Genomic DNA, 14199 nt, shown 5'->3' with positions numbered 1-14199 from the left:
CAGTTCAATTCTCCTTCCACACAGTAACAGTAACACATGGTCTGGTACATGACGCCGGTGCACTTAGCCATGTTACTGCTAATCTGATAAGCTAACCTAGCTAAGGGGTTAAACCTTTGCCACCTGACGGGGTCAGGAAGTCCCACAACAACACTTTTAATGCGGACCACTGCATGATACTATAGCTACTATGGCATCACGTATAGTGTAGCATTCACCATCCATGTTACTGTAATGAATGGACCTCTCCGAGCCCGGACAGCACCTCAAAGGGAGTATTTTTTGTATCGTAGCCCACTACGCAAACACCCTTGTTTGAGGCATTTAAAACATGCATCTGTCGACGCTTGTACTATTTAGGGGCGCGGCCATGTTTTTGTTAAGGCTTTGCTCACTCCTCCTCGTGACAAGGATATTTTCCAAGGGGTGTGGGGGTTAAAATCACTACCCTACAAGCACTACATCACTTTTCATCTGAAATGAGTTCTAGTGTTTTGTTTACACACAGACATATACACAGAGATAAACTCTAAACATATGGGTCTGGGTTCCTTTTAAAGAAATGTTAAACTGTGTGTGAATTGATTCAAAATAAATCCATGCACACACACACACACACACACACACACACACACACACACACACACACACACACACACACACACACACACACACACACACACACACACACACACACACACACACACACACCTCAGAATGCCACAAACCCCCCCCCCACCCCCCCCACCACCACCACCACCACGTTTGCCTCTTCACAAACAGCGTGGAGGCCAGAGGCAGCATCTCCTCCATCACGATGAATTAAACACTAAAGACCCAAGGTTGTGGGTCGAGCATTACATCATCGCCCGGGCTCCTGGGCATAACCGCCGGAGAAAACAATGAAACGTTTCCCTGACCACTTGAAGCAGCCATCAACAAAGCCCTCTGGGAATCGCAGTGTTTCATTTTTGTGGCCTCTTAGCCCGGCACAGTAGCTGTTACTGCTGTGGCTGCTGGTGGTGTGGCAGCGGGCACTGCAACACAGCTCCACATCCTGTGTGTCCCAAAGCTTTGTCTGCTCAGGAATGAGCCAGCTCAGCAAGCCTTAAAGCCCCGTCAGCCAGGCCAGTAGTCAGTCATTCAGTCAGTCGGTCAGTCGGTCGGTCAGCCGGTCAGTCATCCAGTCAGCCAGCCAGCCAGCCAGCCGGCCCGGTCGGTCGGTCGGTCGGTCAGTCAGTCGATCAGTCAGACGAGTCAGCCAAGCCGGCAACACACGCGGAACTGCAACGTCAGCTGCTGCCACGCACACACATTTAGAGTGGATCTCTGTGTACGTGTCTGTGTGTGTGTTAACAATACATTGGAACTGGTTGTGGTCCAATACCCCCCCCCCCCCCCCCCCCCCCCCAGCACCACTACCACCACCAACAAGTTGGAATACATATTATCTAAATCATTTACATTAAGATGAATATCTTAATACAGTAAATGTTATTGGATCTTAGTGTTTCATAGGTGATTGAAAGTACAATACTGGTTCTGGGTTGTAATAGTATGTTGTGATTGGTATAGATATTTATTTATATACTTGTCTTTTTTTTTTTTTTTTTTTACATTGTTTTAATGTCATCTATGTAATTTTATACTTTGAATTCGTTATTGCAACGTGTTCAACGCAGAGGTCCATTATTCATGTTTATCGATCCAGTTGTATTACTGTGCGGAGCTGGTCATCTCAACAGAGTTCTGTGTTTACAGCGCCACCTTGTGGCTCAGTGTCTAATTTACTACGACTTCTTTTCGGACAGGATGACGAGAATGGAAACGAAAATGACAAAGGTGAGAATCTGAGAAATTGTCGTTTTATGACTTTGGTTATCGCCTTGCTTAATTTTATGCTATAGTTTAACTACCCATACAATATGTAATCTAACTAGTACAGGGTATGAGATGTGGTTCTCATGTTCTCCTCATGGGCCATGTTTTGTTGGAGCAGGCGGCCAGCGTTCTCGCTTGGAGCCCATGGACACCATCTTTGTGAAGAGTGTGAAGGATAAAGGCCCCGCCCAACTAGCTGGTCTGTGTACTGGTAAGAATACCATTACACACTAGACAACACACTAAATAACACAACATGCCGACCTGTGTACTGGTAGGAATAACATTACACACAATTTAACATAACAATCTCACACATAACAAATACACAACAAATACATCACTACCATGTACTTAAGCAGAGAGCAGAAAAAGCAGAGCATTTCACTCACTGATAGCTGATGGATGGCTATAGACCTGCTAAAAAATAACTAAATAATTGCTCTTAAATCTTTCCTACAGCAGCTTTAAAGTGGTAATAATAATGCATCTGTCAGTGGCTCGGTATCAACTTTTTGGTGATCTGGGCCGACTCACTCACTCACTCACTCACTCACTCACTCACTCACTCACTCACTCATCCGTTCCCTTATTCACTCTCTCATTGTATTCCAGGGGACAGGTTAGTGAAGGTAAATGGGGAGACTGTCCTGGGGAAAACCTACTCTCAGGTGATATCTTTAATCCAAAACAGGTAAGAAAATAACTCACTTCAATTCAACGATCCTAGTTTAACATTTTAAACACGTTATCGTCTGGTTAAGGTTATAATCCAACCCTCTATCCATTCTTCGTCTGCAGTCAGAACATTCTAGAACTGTCCATAATGCCAAAAGACGAGGATGTGTTGCAGTTGGTAAGTGTGAGTATTACACTTCTTTTTTCTCTCTCCCCTTTCAGTTCCCAGCCTATCACAACCCGGATTCCTCTCGAGCATTTTCACAATTTTAGTATCAAATTACATTTTAACGCAAAACTACGAAAACATCCACAGCATGCAGCCTCCGCTCCGCTTTCCCTTCTCCTTCTCTTTGCTCCCTCCTGGTTCTCTCTCCACTTGTCTCACACCGTGCACCCCTCTCCCCAGGCATTCTCCCAGGACGCCTACCTGACCGGCAACGAGCCCTACAGCGGAGAGGCTCAGGACCTCCCCAAGCCTCCCTCCCTGAGCTACTCCGGCTCCAAGCCCAGCTGCACCCCCCTGCAGGGCGGCCACGACCCCCACCACAGCTCCCTGGACAACCGCCACCCCCACGCCGCCGCCGCTGCCGTGTCCCCCCTGGACAACCGCACGCCCGGCGCCGCCGCCCCGCCCACGCACGCCTCCGGCTGGCCCGGGGCGTGCCCGGACACGGGCGCGGGACACTTAGCGGCGTCGGGGCGGGAGTGGCGCGGGCGATCGTCGTCGATCGTCACCGCGCTCGACTTCCACTTCGCCAACCACAACGCCGCCATCGCCTCGGCGACCCTGCCCCCGCCCCGCAAGGGCAGCCTCCCGGGCACGTCGCGCTCCCACTCGGACGCGCTGTGCCACCAGGCGCTGTCGGACTGGTACTACAGCCAGGCCGAGGCGGCCGAGCTCATGTCCCCCCCGCGCCACTGCAGCGTCTCCCAGGACCGCCTGGCCGACCTGGGGCTGAGCCCGGCCCTAGGCCCCGCCTCCAAGCCGGAGTCCTCGGCCAATCACCGCAGGCGCGAGACCCTCCTCTACCATCAGCAGACCACGACGTGCTCCCCGGACCCCGGGTGGCGAGGCGGGGGTCCGTGGGGTCCGGGGAACAAGTCCTGCTCCGAGAGCCTGCTGGCGGCCTACGCAGAGTACGAGCACACCTACGGGCGCTCCAGGGAGACCCTCGCCCAGGCGACGGCTCTCGTCGCCCCGCACGCCCACCAACCGCACCCGCCCGGCTGCGACTCCCAGGGCTCACACTCAGCCAAGGGCCGGGAGCCAAAGCAGGAGCAGAGGCCGTCGGACCACCAGGTCGCAGTGACCTACCCTGTAACCGCGGCGACCGCCACAGCGCCCCCTAGGGGCCGGCAGGTCGCCGAACCCCAGACCCGGACGCTGCAGCAGGAGGAGGTGGTGGGCTACAAGAGCTACAGCCCCTCTTTCTGCCGCAAAGCGGACCACCTCCTGCAGCAGGCCCACTCGTTCCGGGAGTCCAACTACAGCAGCCCCTACCTCGCCTGGAGCCCCTCGGAGGGCGAGGGGGGCGCGGCGCCCCGGCCGCGCTCCACCCCAGCCATGCCCTCCGAGGAGGAGGAGGAGGGGGAGGAGGAGGGGGAGCCGGAGGGGGAGGCGGAGAGGCAGGCCACGCCTCCCTCGCCCCTGAGCCAAGAGGTGGTCCTGAGGCAGAAGCCCCCCTCGGGGCGGCGCACGCTGGCGCTCCGACACACCAGCTACGCCCCGACCTTGGAGCACACGGAGCCCCCCGGGACGCTGCCCTCGGCTGGGTGGAGGGGGGGCAGCCTCCCTCGACGGGTCAACGGCAGCCTGGCCCAGCACACGCTGGACTCCCTGTCCTCCATACCCTTCATAGGTCAGTGGCGCCGGCGATCCAGTCCATGCTGCTTCAGATGCTGCGGCACTTTAGGATGCCAGATGCCAGTGGCGGAACTGGACTAAAAGGATTCGTATTACTAAGCACTAATCCCCTAGTTCCCTTTGACTAAAATGATTCACAGAGGTAATCCGTTTGGGATGGGATAGCATCAGTGTTACCGTAGTGTTCAACGGTCCTTTAACGTGGGATTTAGACTTCTATAGGATTTGTTTTCCATGATTTACCCAGGAGAAGAATATTGTTGTGGAGTCTTCATGTGGCCCACGCATGACACTGAACATATTAACCCTGTTTCAGACCCAGAGACGAGACGAGACACCTATCCCGTTTTAGATTCTGATTCGCATCGGGATTGACAGCTGTCAATCTTGTCAAACATGAGCAGATTCGAATCTGCTCATTTTTGGCAAGATTGACAGCTGTCAATCAGCACCAGTCTCTGATTGGCTGAGACAGTCGTATGCTAAGATTCGGCATGTTGAAGCTTGAGGACGGCCTGAGACTAATGAGTCTAAAAGTAGACTGTTCACTCCGACACAAAAAAAATTCTCAAACTGCCGTTTACAGTCCCGTCTCGCCTCGTCTCTGGGTCCGACCCTCAGAGTGACCCCCCCAGTCTGTCCTGTGTGTAACACGTGTTGCCCCTAACCCTGTCGGTCTCACACAGATGAACCCACCAGTCCCAGTGTGGACCTGCAGGCCCGCCCCGTCCAGGCCTGCCTGGTGGTGTCTGTCCCCGACCCCCCAGCCTCCACTGTCCTCACCCCCAACACCGTCACCCCCACCCTGTCCCACTCTACCACCGCCCCCTGTGTCCGTCTCCGACCTAAGGATTGCAGTGAGTGTGACCCCCCCCCCCACCCTCCTAACCCTTCTCACCCCAACCCCGCCTGCCCCCTCACACACCCCTGAAGCACCCTTTCATCTGAGAGTCTGTCTGTGGAGGTTCTTTGCGTTGACGATAACATAATAGGGAATGGGAAGTTACGTCACGCCGGGAGCCATCTTGGGAGACAGAACCAACAGGATTAGTATGACAGGAGGCTGTCGTTTCAGTGGTAGTTTCAGTAAAAATACTTTTTAGTTACAGAGTATATTTACTGAAACTTTTACTGAGGCTGAACCAACAGGAAAAGTATAAGAGCAGGCTGTCGTTTCAGTAGTAGTTTCAGTAAAAAGTACTTTTACTGATCATGTTCCTGCATTAGAGGAGGCTGCAATAGTTTCAGTAAAAGTGCTTTTACTTAAACTATTACAGCCTCCTATATTGCAGGAACATATTATGGACCAACTGACCAAAAGACGAAGCCATCTCTAAACATGGCTCATTCCCCGTAGCATTATAACACAGTGTGACGTCAACTTCACATTCCCTGTGACATTGTCGCAATAACAAACACTAAAGGACATCTTGAAAAATGCTGCAGTACAGAAGCATGTAGCGTATCCCTGTACAAACGTATATCAAAGACAGGTTTGTACTGAACTCAACACTGAGTGCCAAAACACACATCCTGCGGTACAGAAACATCTTTTATTAGTCTGGGTGTCCATGTTAGCCTGGTGAGGCATCCCAGACACATCGTAACAGTGTTTTTGATAGGCAGCCAGGCTTGTTGGTTAAGTGTTTAACTGTTCATCTTTTCTGAAGAACACACCTCTGTCTTCTCCCCTCCTCCTTCGTCCTAATAGTCAAGTAATAGGCGATTTGCTTTACTTTATTTGAGAACTGTAGGTGCTTCAAATATGAGCATTTATTTCATAGTTTGCTAGCATAGGAGTAGTTTGGAGAAATTCTTCGGCCATGGTATTGTACTTTGGTTTATTGTTGCACTTATCGTCTAAGGCGTCCCATACTAAGTATTTGACTGTGGTTATGCTGACCTCAGGCATGAAGGGGCGCCGGTCGTCCTACCTGCTGGCTATCACCACAGAGCGCTCCAAGTCATGTGACGAAGGTCTGAACACCTTCAGGGAAGAGGGACGCGTCTTCTCGTGAGTTTGGTCCCTATTGTCGACACACAATTATTATTATACAGATATATGTATCTGTGTTGAATACACCTGAATAATGACATGAATCCATTAATGTGATTTATACTTATTAGGAGATTACCAAAAAGAGTCAAGAGCTTCTTCACCGATGGCGTAAGTTTGTGTCATTATTTGTTTCACTTTCATTATTGAAGACGACATATTTTTTGTTTCTTCTTCTGTGTGTGATTGCATCTTCTATTGGCACTCAAACCTCCCATGACATGTCATTACTGTGTGTCGTACTCTCTGCCATGTTATTAAGTGTATTATTACTTTCTGGTAGTCTCTGGAGACACTCAGAGCCCAAGAAGAGGCGAGGTCCAAACGCCACTCCACCTCTGAGCTGGGAACCATCACCTTTAGCAACGTCCGCAAAGAGGGCTGGCTGCACTCCAAACAGATCCTCACAGAGAAGGGGAAGGTAAGGCACGACACACGAACGCACGCACGCACGCACGCACGCACGCACGCACACACACACACACACACACACACACACGCGCGCACACACACACGCACACATTGATCAATTTGCACAGGTTGAATCAGCCACTACCACACACACTAAAGGAGATCTCCTGCCCGGGAACATGAAGTACCTGCTCATGTATCATTGTCTGCAAACCGTACAATAAACCGGCTTTCCAACAACAACACATTGTGTACTCGTCTGGAGCAGCCCAGTAAAAGCCACTCAGATGGAGTGAGGCCCCCACCCAGGTGGATTGCAGCATCGTCATTGTGACAGTTGCACTTGGCTATTCTCTAATAAAAGAGAGTACTGCTTCCCATGCAGACAGCGAAGTTACCACTGTCTGCGATGTCAGCTCCGTTTCCATGATAAGTTTGTGGAGACGTTGGACCACTCATGTAATCTATTCCCTTTAAATACATCGGAATGGAATCTTGCCTCGGTTCAGAAGAAGCCGTTCATCCAATCCCCTGTCACATGCCCAGCAGCCCATCTGCTGATTGAAATCATAATCCCTTCATTGATCCAGACCTAAGCATTGGCTGTCTTTTATACACCAACCAATCATATTCAAGAGATTAGGGTTTTAAAGAAACTTTATTTGCCAAGCAATCCACAATCCGTACATAATCCCTTCCGCCCCCGGTACAGATGCTAACAGATCCCGGATCTGGTAGAAGGCTAGAGAGTGGCCATCACTAACCTCGCACAACCACCCTCATGTGGATGTAGTTTTGCTTCTAAGCATCAGTAAATGTTAACGTTATTACGTTTTATACAACAGTTAATTCCGACCAAGTCATTTGATTGGAACAGAGGCATTCCAGGAGTGCTGATATAGAGTATAACAGCACGGGGAATTTTAACTATACATGTATCACTCCACTTAACAGATGTCTAATAACAATTAATGTTATGTCAAGCTAGCGGGTTTATGTGTTGCTTGGCAACAGTTCAGTCCCAGTCCAGTTGCGGATCTATTAATGTTGGTGAAGCCAAAAAAAACAACATTAAATAAACAACCAAATGATAATCTGTTGTTGCTTATTGTGCTTGTAGAACTGTTGTATAAAGCAATATCACACTCAAGGTCTGACTGTTGTACTGAGTATCAGCACGGCTGGGATTATCTTCTGCCTTCGGCTTCCGGCCTCGAACCTACGACCGAATCCCAGCCGTGCTGTATTCAGTTCAACAGCACTCCCTCTCGTGTGATATTGCTTAAGTATCTAATTGTATACGAGTGTGTGTTTAGTCACTCTTGAGAAATATATTTTACATCCCAATATGTTCCCTATCCCCGGACAAAAATAGCTCAACTAAAACACTAAATAACCAACAATCCCGTATTAAGTCGTGCTCATCTCTTCATCCTTGTCTTCTCTTTTCAGAAGCTCGGCGGCAGCATGCGACCGTGGAAGCGCGTGTTCTCCGTGCTGCGCTCCCATTCGCTGTTCCTCTACAAGGACAAGCGGGAGGCGGTGCTCCACGGCGCGGGGGCCCCCGGCCAGGACCACCAGCCGCCCATCTGCATCCGGGGCTGCCTGGTGGACATCGCCTACAGCGAGACCAAGAGGAAGCACACGCTGCGCCTCACCACGCAGGACTTCTGTGAGTACCTGCTGCAGGCCGAGGACCGCGAGGACATGCTGGCCTGGATCCGCGTCATCCGGGAGAACAGCAAGACCGACTCCGAGGTGGGTTCTGGGGGCCGTGCGGGGGGGGGGTCAGGGACGTGGCGACGTGGTCGTGGGAGTCGGGGACGTGGTGGTCGTGGGAGTCAGGGACGTGGTGGTCGTGGGAGTCAGGGACGTGGTGGTCGTGGGAGTCAGGGACGTGGTGGTCGTGGGAGTCAGGGATGTGGTGGTCGTGGGAGTCAGGGACGTGGTGGTCGTGGAATCAGGGATGTTGTGGTGGTGGAGTCAGTGCCGCTGTGTTCATGGAGTCAGTGACATTGTTTTCGTTGAGTCAGTTATGCTGTATTCGGAGTGAGTCACGTTGTGTTCATGAAGCAGTTACGTTGTATTCATGGAGTCATTTATGTTATGTTAATGAGTCAGGTACATTTTATTCATTGAGTCAGTTATGATATATTCATGGAGTCAGTTACATTTTATTCATTGAGTCAGTTGTGATATATTCACGGAGTCAGTTACGTTATGTTCATGAGCCAGTTACTTTATATTCTTATACCTCGAGAAGGAATGCAGCAGGCAAGGAGAATATTAGATCAACACTATTAAGAGATCCATTTCTGGCTTTGATGCATGTAAATGGGTAAACTCCTATATGCGGACACATCTAACACGAGATCCACTTATGTTTTAGGAGCTCGGTTTTTCCCGGCAAGCCCTCATCAACAAGAGGTTGAACGACTACAAGAAACAGAGGTCTGTTTAATTATTCAGTATTCAAATATATTCCCGTCAACTTAAACACATAGAAACATATATTCCTACGGACCATTTCAGTCTCTTAAATCTAACAGATGCCACAAATGACACTGAAATGACAGCTCTGAAATCGTACCTACTGCCCCTTTACCTGTGTGCTTGATACATGGTTCCCTGCGTTGTGTTTGCTCAGTCCCACGGTCAACAAGCCAGACCATTCCCCCAGGGCCCACCGCATGATGCCCCCTTTCCTGCTGGCCAAGACGGACAACAACTCCGTGACCCGCTCCTCCAAGACCGGTGGGTCACACAGTAACTACGGTAACAACACACAACAGTCCTGCAGAGTAGACCACCCGGGTCTGTCGTCACATGATTTCGTTAGGTTGATCATCTATTTTTTCACTTGAAATAGCCAAAGTCAATGAGGCAGTGTTGGCAGTTTTTAGCAATAGGTTTGTGCCTCTAAGGAATTTTCTATGGTCTGCCGAGTTTTCCAGTCTGGCGAGTTTTCCGTAGTCTGGCAAGTTTACCATGTTCTGCAGAGTATTCCATATTCCGGCGAGTTGTTCATAGTCAACCTCATTTGACCCAGTGGGACGGGTGACTTGGTGTTCCACAACTAACGATGCGTTTGGTCTTCCAGATGACCTCAAGGCCGTGTGGGGCATCCACATCATGAAGAAGAGCAAAAAGACGGGCACTCCCAAAGCCTTTGGCATCAGACTGGAGGACTGTCAGCCTGCACTGAACAGCAAGGTACAGTACTTGCGATCATGCGCCATTATTTACTTTCAACAATAACCTGTTCCAGAAAAGCCTTTTGGTGGTAGGAGCTCAGGAGGCAGAGCGGGGCTACTAGTTTGATCACTGGCTCATCCTAGCTTAGCGTCCGTGGGCAACACCTAACTGTCTCTGCTCCCGACTGGCTGGCTGTTAACTTGCATATTGGACTCCGCTGTCGGTGTATGAATGTGGGTATGTCTTGGTGAATGTGAAAAACTAATTGTAAAGCACTTTGAGTGGTCACAGGTTAGAACAGCTCTTTATAAATGCATTAACCATTCACTATGTGGACAATCATTGATGCTTCTGATTGTGTTTCTGGTGAGTGCATGTCCGCCTTTGACCTCCACCTAAATATTTCATTCTGCGGCAGTTTGTTCCCCTGATCGTGGAGATGTGCTGCGGGGTGGTGGAGGCCTCGGGGCTGGACTACACCGGGATCTACCGGGTACCGGGGAACAACGCCATGGTGTCCAACCTCCAGGAGCACCTGAACAAGGGCCTGGACATCAACACAGCTGAGGAGGTGGGTGTGGTGCCAAGGGACACCGGGCATGCTCTGCTGTTTTCTAGAGTCATAAGAGAGGACCGCTTTGTACACGTGGGGTGTAAGAATCGCCGCCTGCAACGTTGGCACTGTTTGTGAGCACGGTTGTGCTGAAGTCGGCCCATTGATGTTATTTTGCCAAATTGGACGAACGGGGAACCTAAATCCAAGACCAATGCGTCAATCATGTGAATTTTTTTTGTGTAAACCGAGTACATTGTTTCGCAGCACGTGTCAATCTTTGATAAAAAAAAACCTGATCGACGGATCAAAACCAAGTTTATGCCAAACCAAGACGCTTAAATCCACACCACCATCATCATGTCATGCCTCTCTTAACCGTTTATGGTGTTTAACCTTTAGATGGCAGCACATTCACTGACTCACTTATTGCAAAGCAGTTGCCCTTTAAAAGGATGCCTTAGCAGAAAAACTGCTCCACTACTTCTGCTGTGGTTGTTATGCTTACATCGTAGTTTGATATAATGGGTTTGGTTAGACAGAATGTGTTGACAATGTTGGTATAAAACAGTGATTCACCACATTACAATAACTCTTTAACTTTAACTGTAACTTCTATTAGAAACTGATCTTCCTCTTCTATCTCCAGAGATGGCAAGATTTGAACGTAATCAGTAGCCTTCTCAAGTCCTTCTTCCGGAAACTACCGGAACCTGTTTTTACAGATGGTAAGTTTAAACATTAAGTTTTACTATAGTAGTTAGTTTTTTACTATTAATGACAGTGAAGAAGGGTTGATCAATAATCATGATTCAATGGGTCAGAATTTCAAATCATTATGTGTTAATTCTTTCTCTTACCATTCGTAGATAAGTATAACGACTTCATCGATGCAAACCGGATTGAGGATGCCGGGGACAGGCTAAAAACCATGAAGAAACTTGTAAGTATTCACCAGAGCTGACAGGATAGAACAAACAACACATGCATATACACTGGAAGTGTCTCTACTGCATGATATTGAATTGCATGCAAGAAGAAAAAAAAAGTGTCAACTATAACGTTCACATTCAAAATGATGCAATCCTGCCCTCCCTCCCTCCCTCCCTCTCTCCCTCCCTCCCTCCCTCCCTCCCTCCCTCCTCCTCTCTCCTCCTCCCTGTCTTCCTCCCTCTCTCTCCTCAGATCCAGGAACTCCCAGATTACTACCACCACACTCTCAGATACCTGGTGGGCCATCTCAAGAAGGTGGCTGATAACGCAGATAAGAACAAGGTGAGTGAGTCTTCATGTCCAGCTGAGAGGAGATGGGTTCCTTCCTCACAGAACACCCTGCCCCTCAGGCAAGTCTACTTTGGTTGAGCAGACAACGCCCATGATCGATTGACGACAATAGACAGGGACAGCACTGTCTATTGGTCGGACAGCGCTGATTTCATTTAGAGTGTTTGTGTTGCATATATTGGCCATATGTTATCCTGCCAGTCACACGGAGGTAGAAGGACAACATCATGCTTTAAACCGAGATGATCGAGCTCGTAACTCGGCTTTGAGTCCACCATGCGGGTCATCAATGAGAGGGTCTGGACCTTGAGTTGGGTTGAGTAGGAGGAGTTGTTGAGTGCTGTGTCTGCTGTCCAGATGGAACCCAGGAACCTGGCTCTGGTGTTTGGTCCCACGCTGGTCCGGACGTCGGAGGACAACATGACGGACATGGTCACGCACATGCCCGACCGCTACAAGATCGTGGAGACGCTCATCCTGCACGTAAGAACCCAAACTCCTCCGCCTCCCTTTGATGCCTTAACGCGACGTTAAGAGTTTCAAACTTAAAGCGCAACAAAGACGGTAGAATCAGCCGTGAATCAGGGGAAGGCTTTTTTTTTTTTGTGTTTGGCTGGATCTTGGCTGGATCTTTGGTGCTGGCTCTAAATGTTCACTATTAAAAACTCATCAGACTCATCCTAGGCTGATCACTGTGGTGATTAGTGATTTGATTAGTTTGGTGCTGTGCTGTCCCTTTCCCTTCGGTTTGATTGTATTTAACGAAACCTTTTAAGAGATGCTTAAACTTGACAATACGCTTGGAGATGGGTCACATTCTATTTTGTTATATAAGCGAGTACTGCTTCATACGCGCGTGGTGAAAAGAACGCCGTCTGCAACATCGTCTCGTTCTGTGGTAAATCGTGTAGCCTGAAGCATCATCTGCTCAGCTCTGGTGTTCACTGTTTCTGTGATCCCTGCAGCATGACTGGTTCTTTGATGATGGATCACTGGATGAGGAGGACGAGGTACGTCAACATACTATCATATTATATAATTAACATTAACTATGAGGGAGAGCCATAGCTCTAGCATCCGGTATGAAGTCACAACCGTAGTCCGTGTATGTACCAGTGGCAGAACTAGGTAGAATGGTCAAGTTATTTGATTCCTTCATTGTTACTTTACACATGTGTCTGTGTCTGGAACTCATACAGTGCGTGTGTCTGTGTCTGTGTGTGTGTGTGTGTGTGTGTGTGTGTGTGTGTGTGTGTGTGTGTGTGTGTGTGTGTGTGTGTGTGTGTGTGTGTGTGTGTGTGTGTGTGTGTGCACCTGTGTGTGTGTGTGTGTGTGTGTGTGCACCTGTGTGTGTGTGTGTGTGTGTGTGTGTGTATGTGTGTTCAGGCCCCGGAGGATAAGCCTGACAGTCAGCCCGCGCCGAACATCGACCACCTGCTGTCCAACATCGGCAGGAGCGGCATGCCTGGAGAGGCCTCAGGTGAGGCAGGAGGCCCCCAGTCATGCAGTGTTGTTTTTTTAATCAACGATGTGTGTCTGTGTGCGTGTGTCTTTGATTGGTCTCTCTTTAAAGTTGATCAGGGCCTTTGCTTGCTGCCTACTACTGTTCTGTGACCTTCTCCCACTAAACTTGATAACCAGCTGATTTCAGCACTCTGCAGTTGGTTGGAAATAGCACAACTTTATGACGGTTTGGCCAATCACAGACAGCCTTTGCCAAACCCCTCAGCACTGTTGCTGGGTAGAGTTCACCCATTGTTGCCAGTTAATTTCCTGATGGGACGGTGGTGATGTTTGTGCAGTAAATTAAGTACTGCGCACACTAAAACTGAACCTTGCATTCTAAAATCTCTTCCCCACACGGCCGTTGTTGTTGTTTTGTCGCGTATGGATCTGCACAAAGGATTTAAAGATGCAAGACCTTGTGCTGATAACTGCTTAATAATCATTCTTGGCTTTTTAGCAGTGCGGGGTGTTATGTTATCACATGGTTTTCCCTCACGCCTGGTCACTCTATGATTATTTTAAAAGCATGTTTCATGCTGTTTAATTGCAGCACCAACAGTTTTAACAAGTCACTTTGTTCGACATACTGATATACAATATGTATGCATGCATAAATATAAGGATAATATAACTAAAGTGAAACAAGACACCACCACACACACACATTTGGTTGACAAACAGTCACATCAACCACATGGGCGCAAACACAACCACAAATAGAAACAGCATTTGGCTCAACATTGGCTGATAAACCTGTTTAACATCTTT

The 14199-nt window shown here is 49.0% G+C and overlaps 1 protein-coding gene across 1 annotated transcript in view; it reads left to right on the top strand.

The window, feature by feature from the left end:
* Positions 1-14199, top strand: part of LOC130371767 (rho GTPase-activating protein 23-like) — a 43012-nt gene that overhangs the window by 26358 nt on the left and 2455 nt on the right. Inside the window, exons 3-22 of the mRNA XM_056577629.1 lie at positions 1812-1842; positions 2000-2092; positions 2497-2575; positions 2683-2743; positions 2969-4421; positions 5113-5283; positions 6335-6440; positions 6554-6593; positions 6766-6903; positions 8346-8651; positions 9283-9344; positions 9541-9668; positions 9994-10106; positions 10507-10659; positions 11291-11369; positions 11511-11584; positions 11827-11916; positions 12283-12408; positions 12891-12935; positions 13312-13405. Of these exons, the coding sequence (XP_056433604.1) occupies positions 1812-1842; positions 2000-2092; positions 2497-2575; positions 2683-2743; positions 2969-4421; positions 5113-5283; positions 6335-6440; positions 6554-6593; positions 6766-6903; positions 8346-8651; positions 9283-9344; positions 9541-9668; positions 9994-10106; positions 10507-10659; positions 11291-11369; positions 11511-11584; positions 11827-11916; positions 12283-12408; positions 12891-12935; positions 13312-13405 (3442 nt within the window). The remainder of the gene's footprint in view (positions 1-1811; positions 1843-1999; positions 2093-2496; positions 2576-2682; positions 2744-2968; positions 4422-5112; positions 5284-6334; positions 6441-6553; positions 6594-6765; positions 6904-8345; positions 8652-9282; positions 9345-9540; positions 9669-9993; positions 10107-10506; positions 10660-11290; positions 11370-11510; positions 11585-11826; positions 11917-12282; positions 12409-12890; positions 12936-13311; positions 13406-14199) is intronic.

Source organism: Gadus chalcogrammus, chromosome 18 (genome assembly GCF_026213295.1).
Source record: "Gadus chalcogrammus isolate NIFS_2021 chromosome 18, NIFS_Gcha_1.0, whole genome shotgun sequence".
NCBI classification, from domain to species: Eukaryota; Metazoa; Chordata; class Actinopteri; order Gadiformes; family Gadidae; genus Gadus; species Gadus chalcogrammus.
This window is presented reverse-complemented; position numbering and strand designations above follow the sequence as displayed.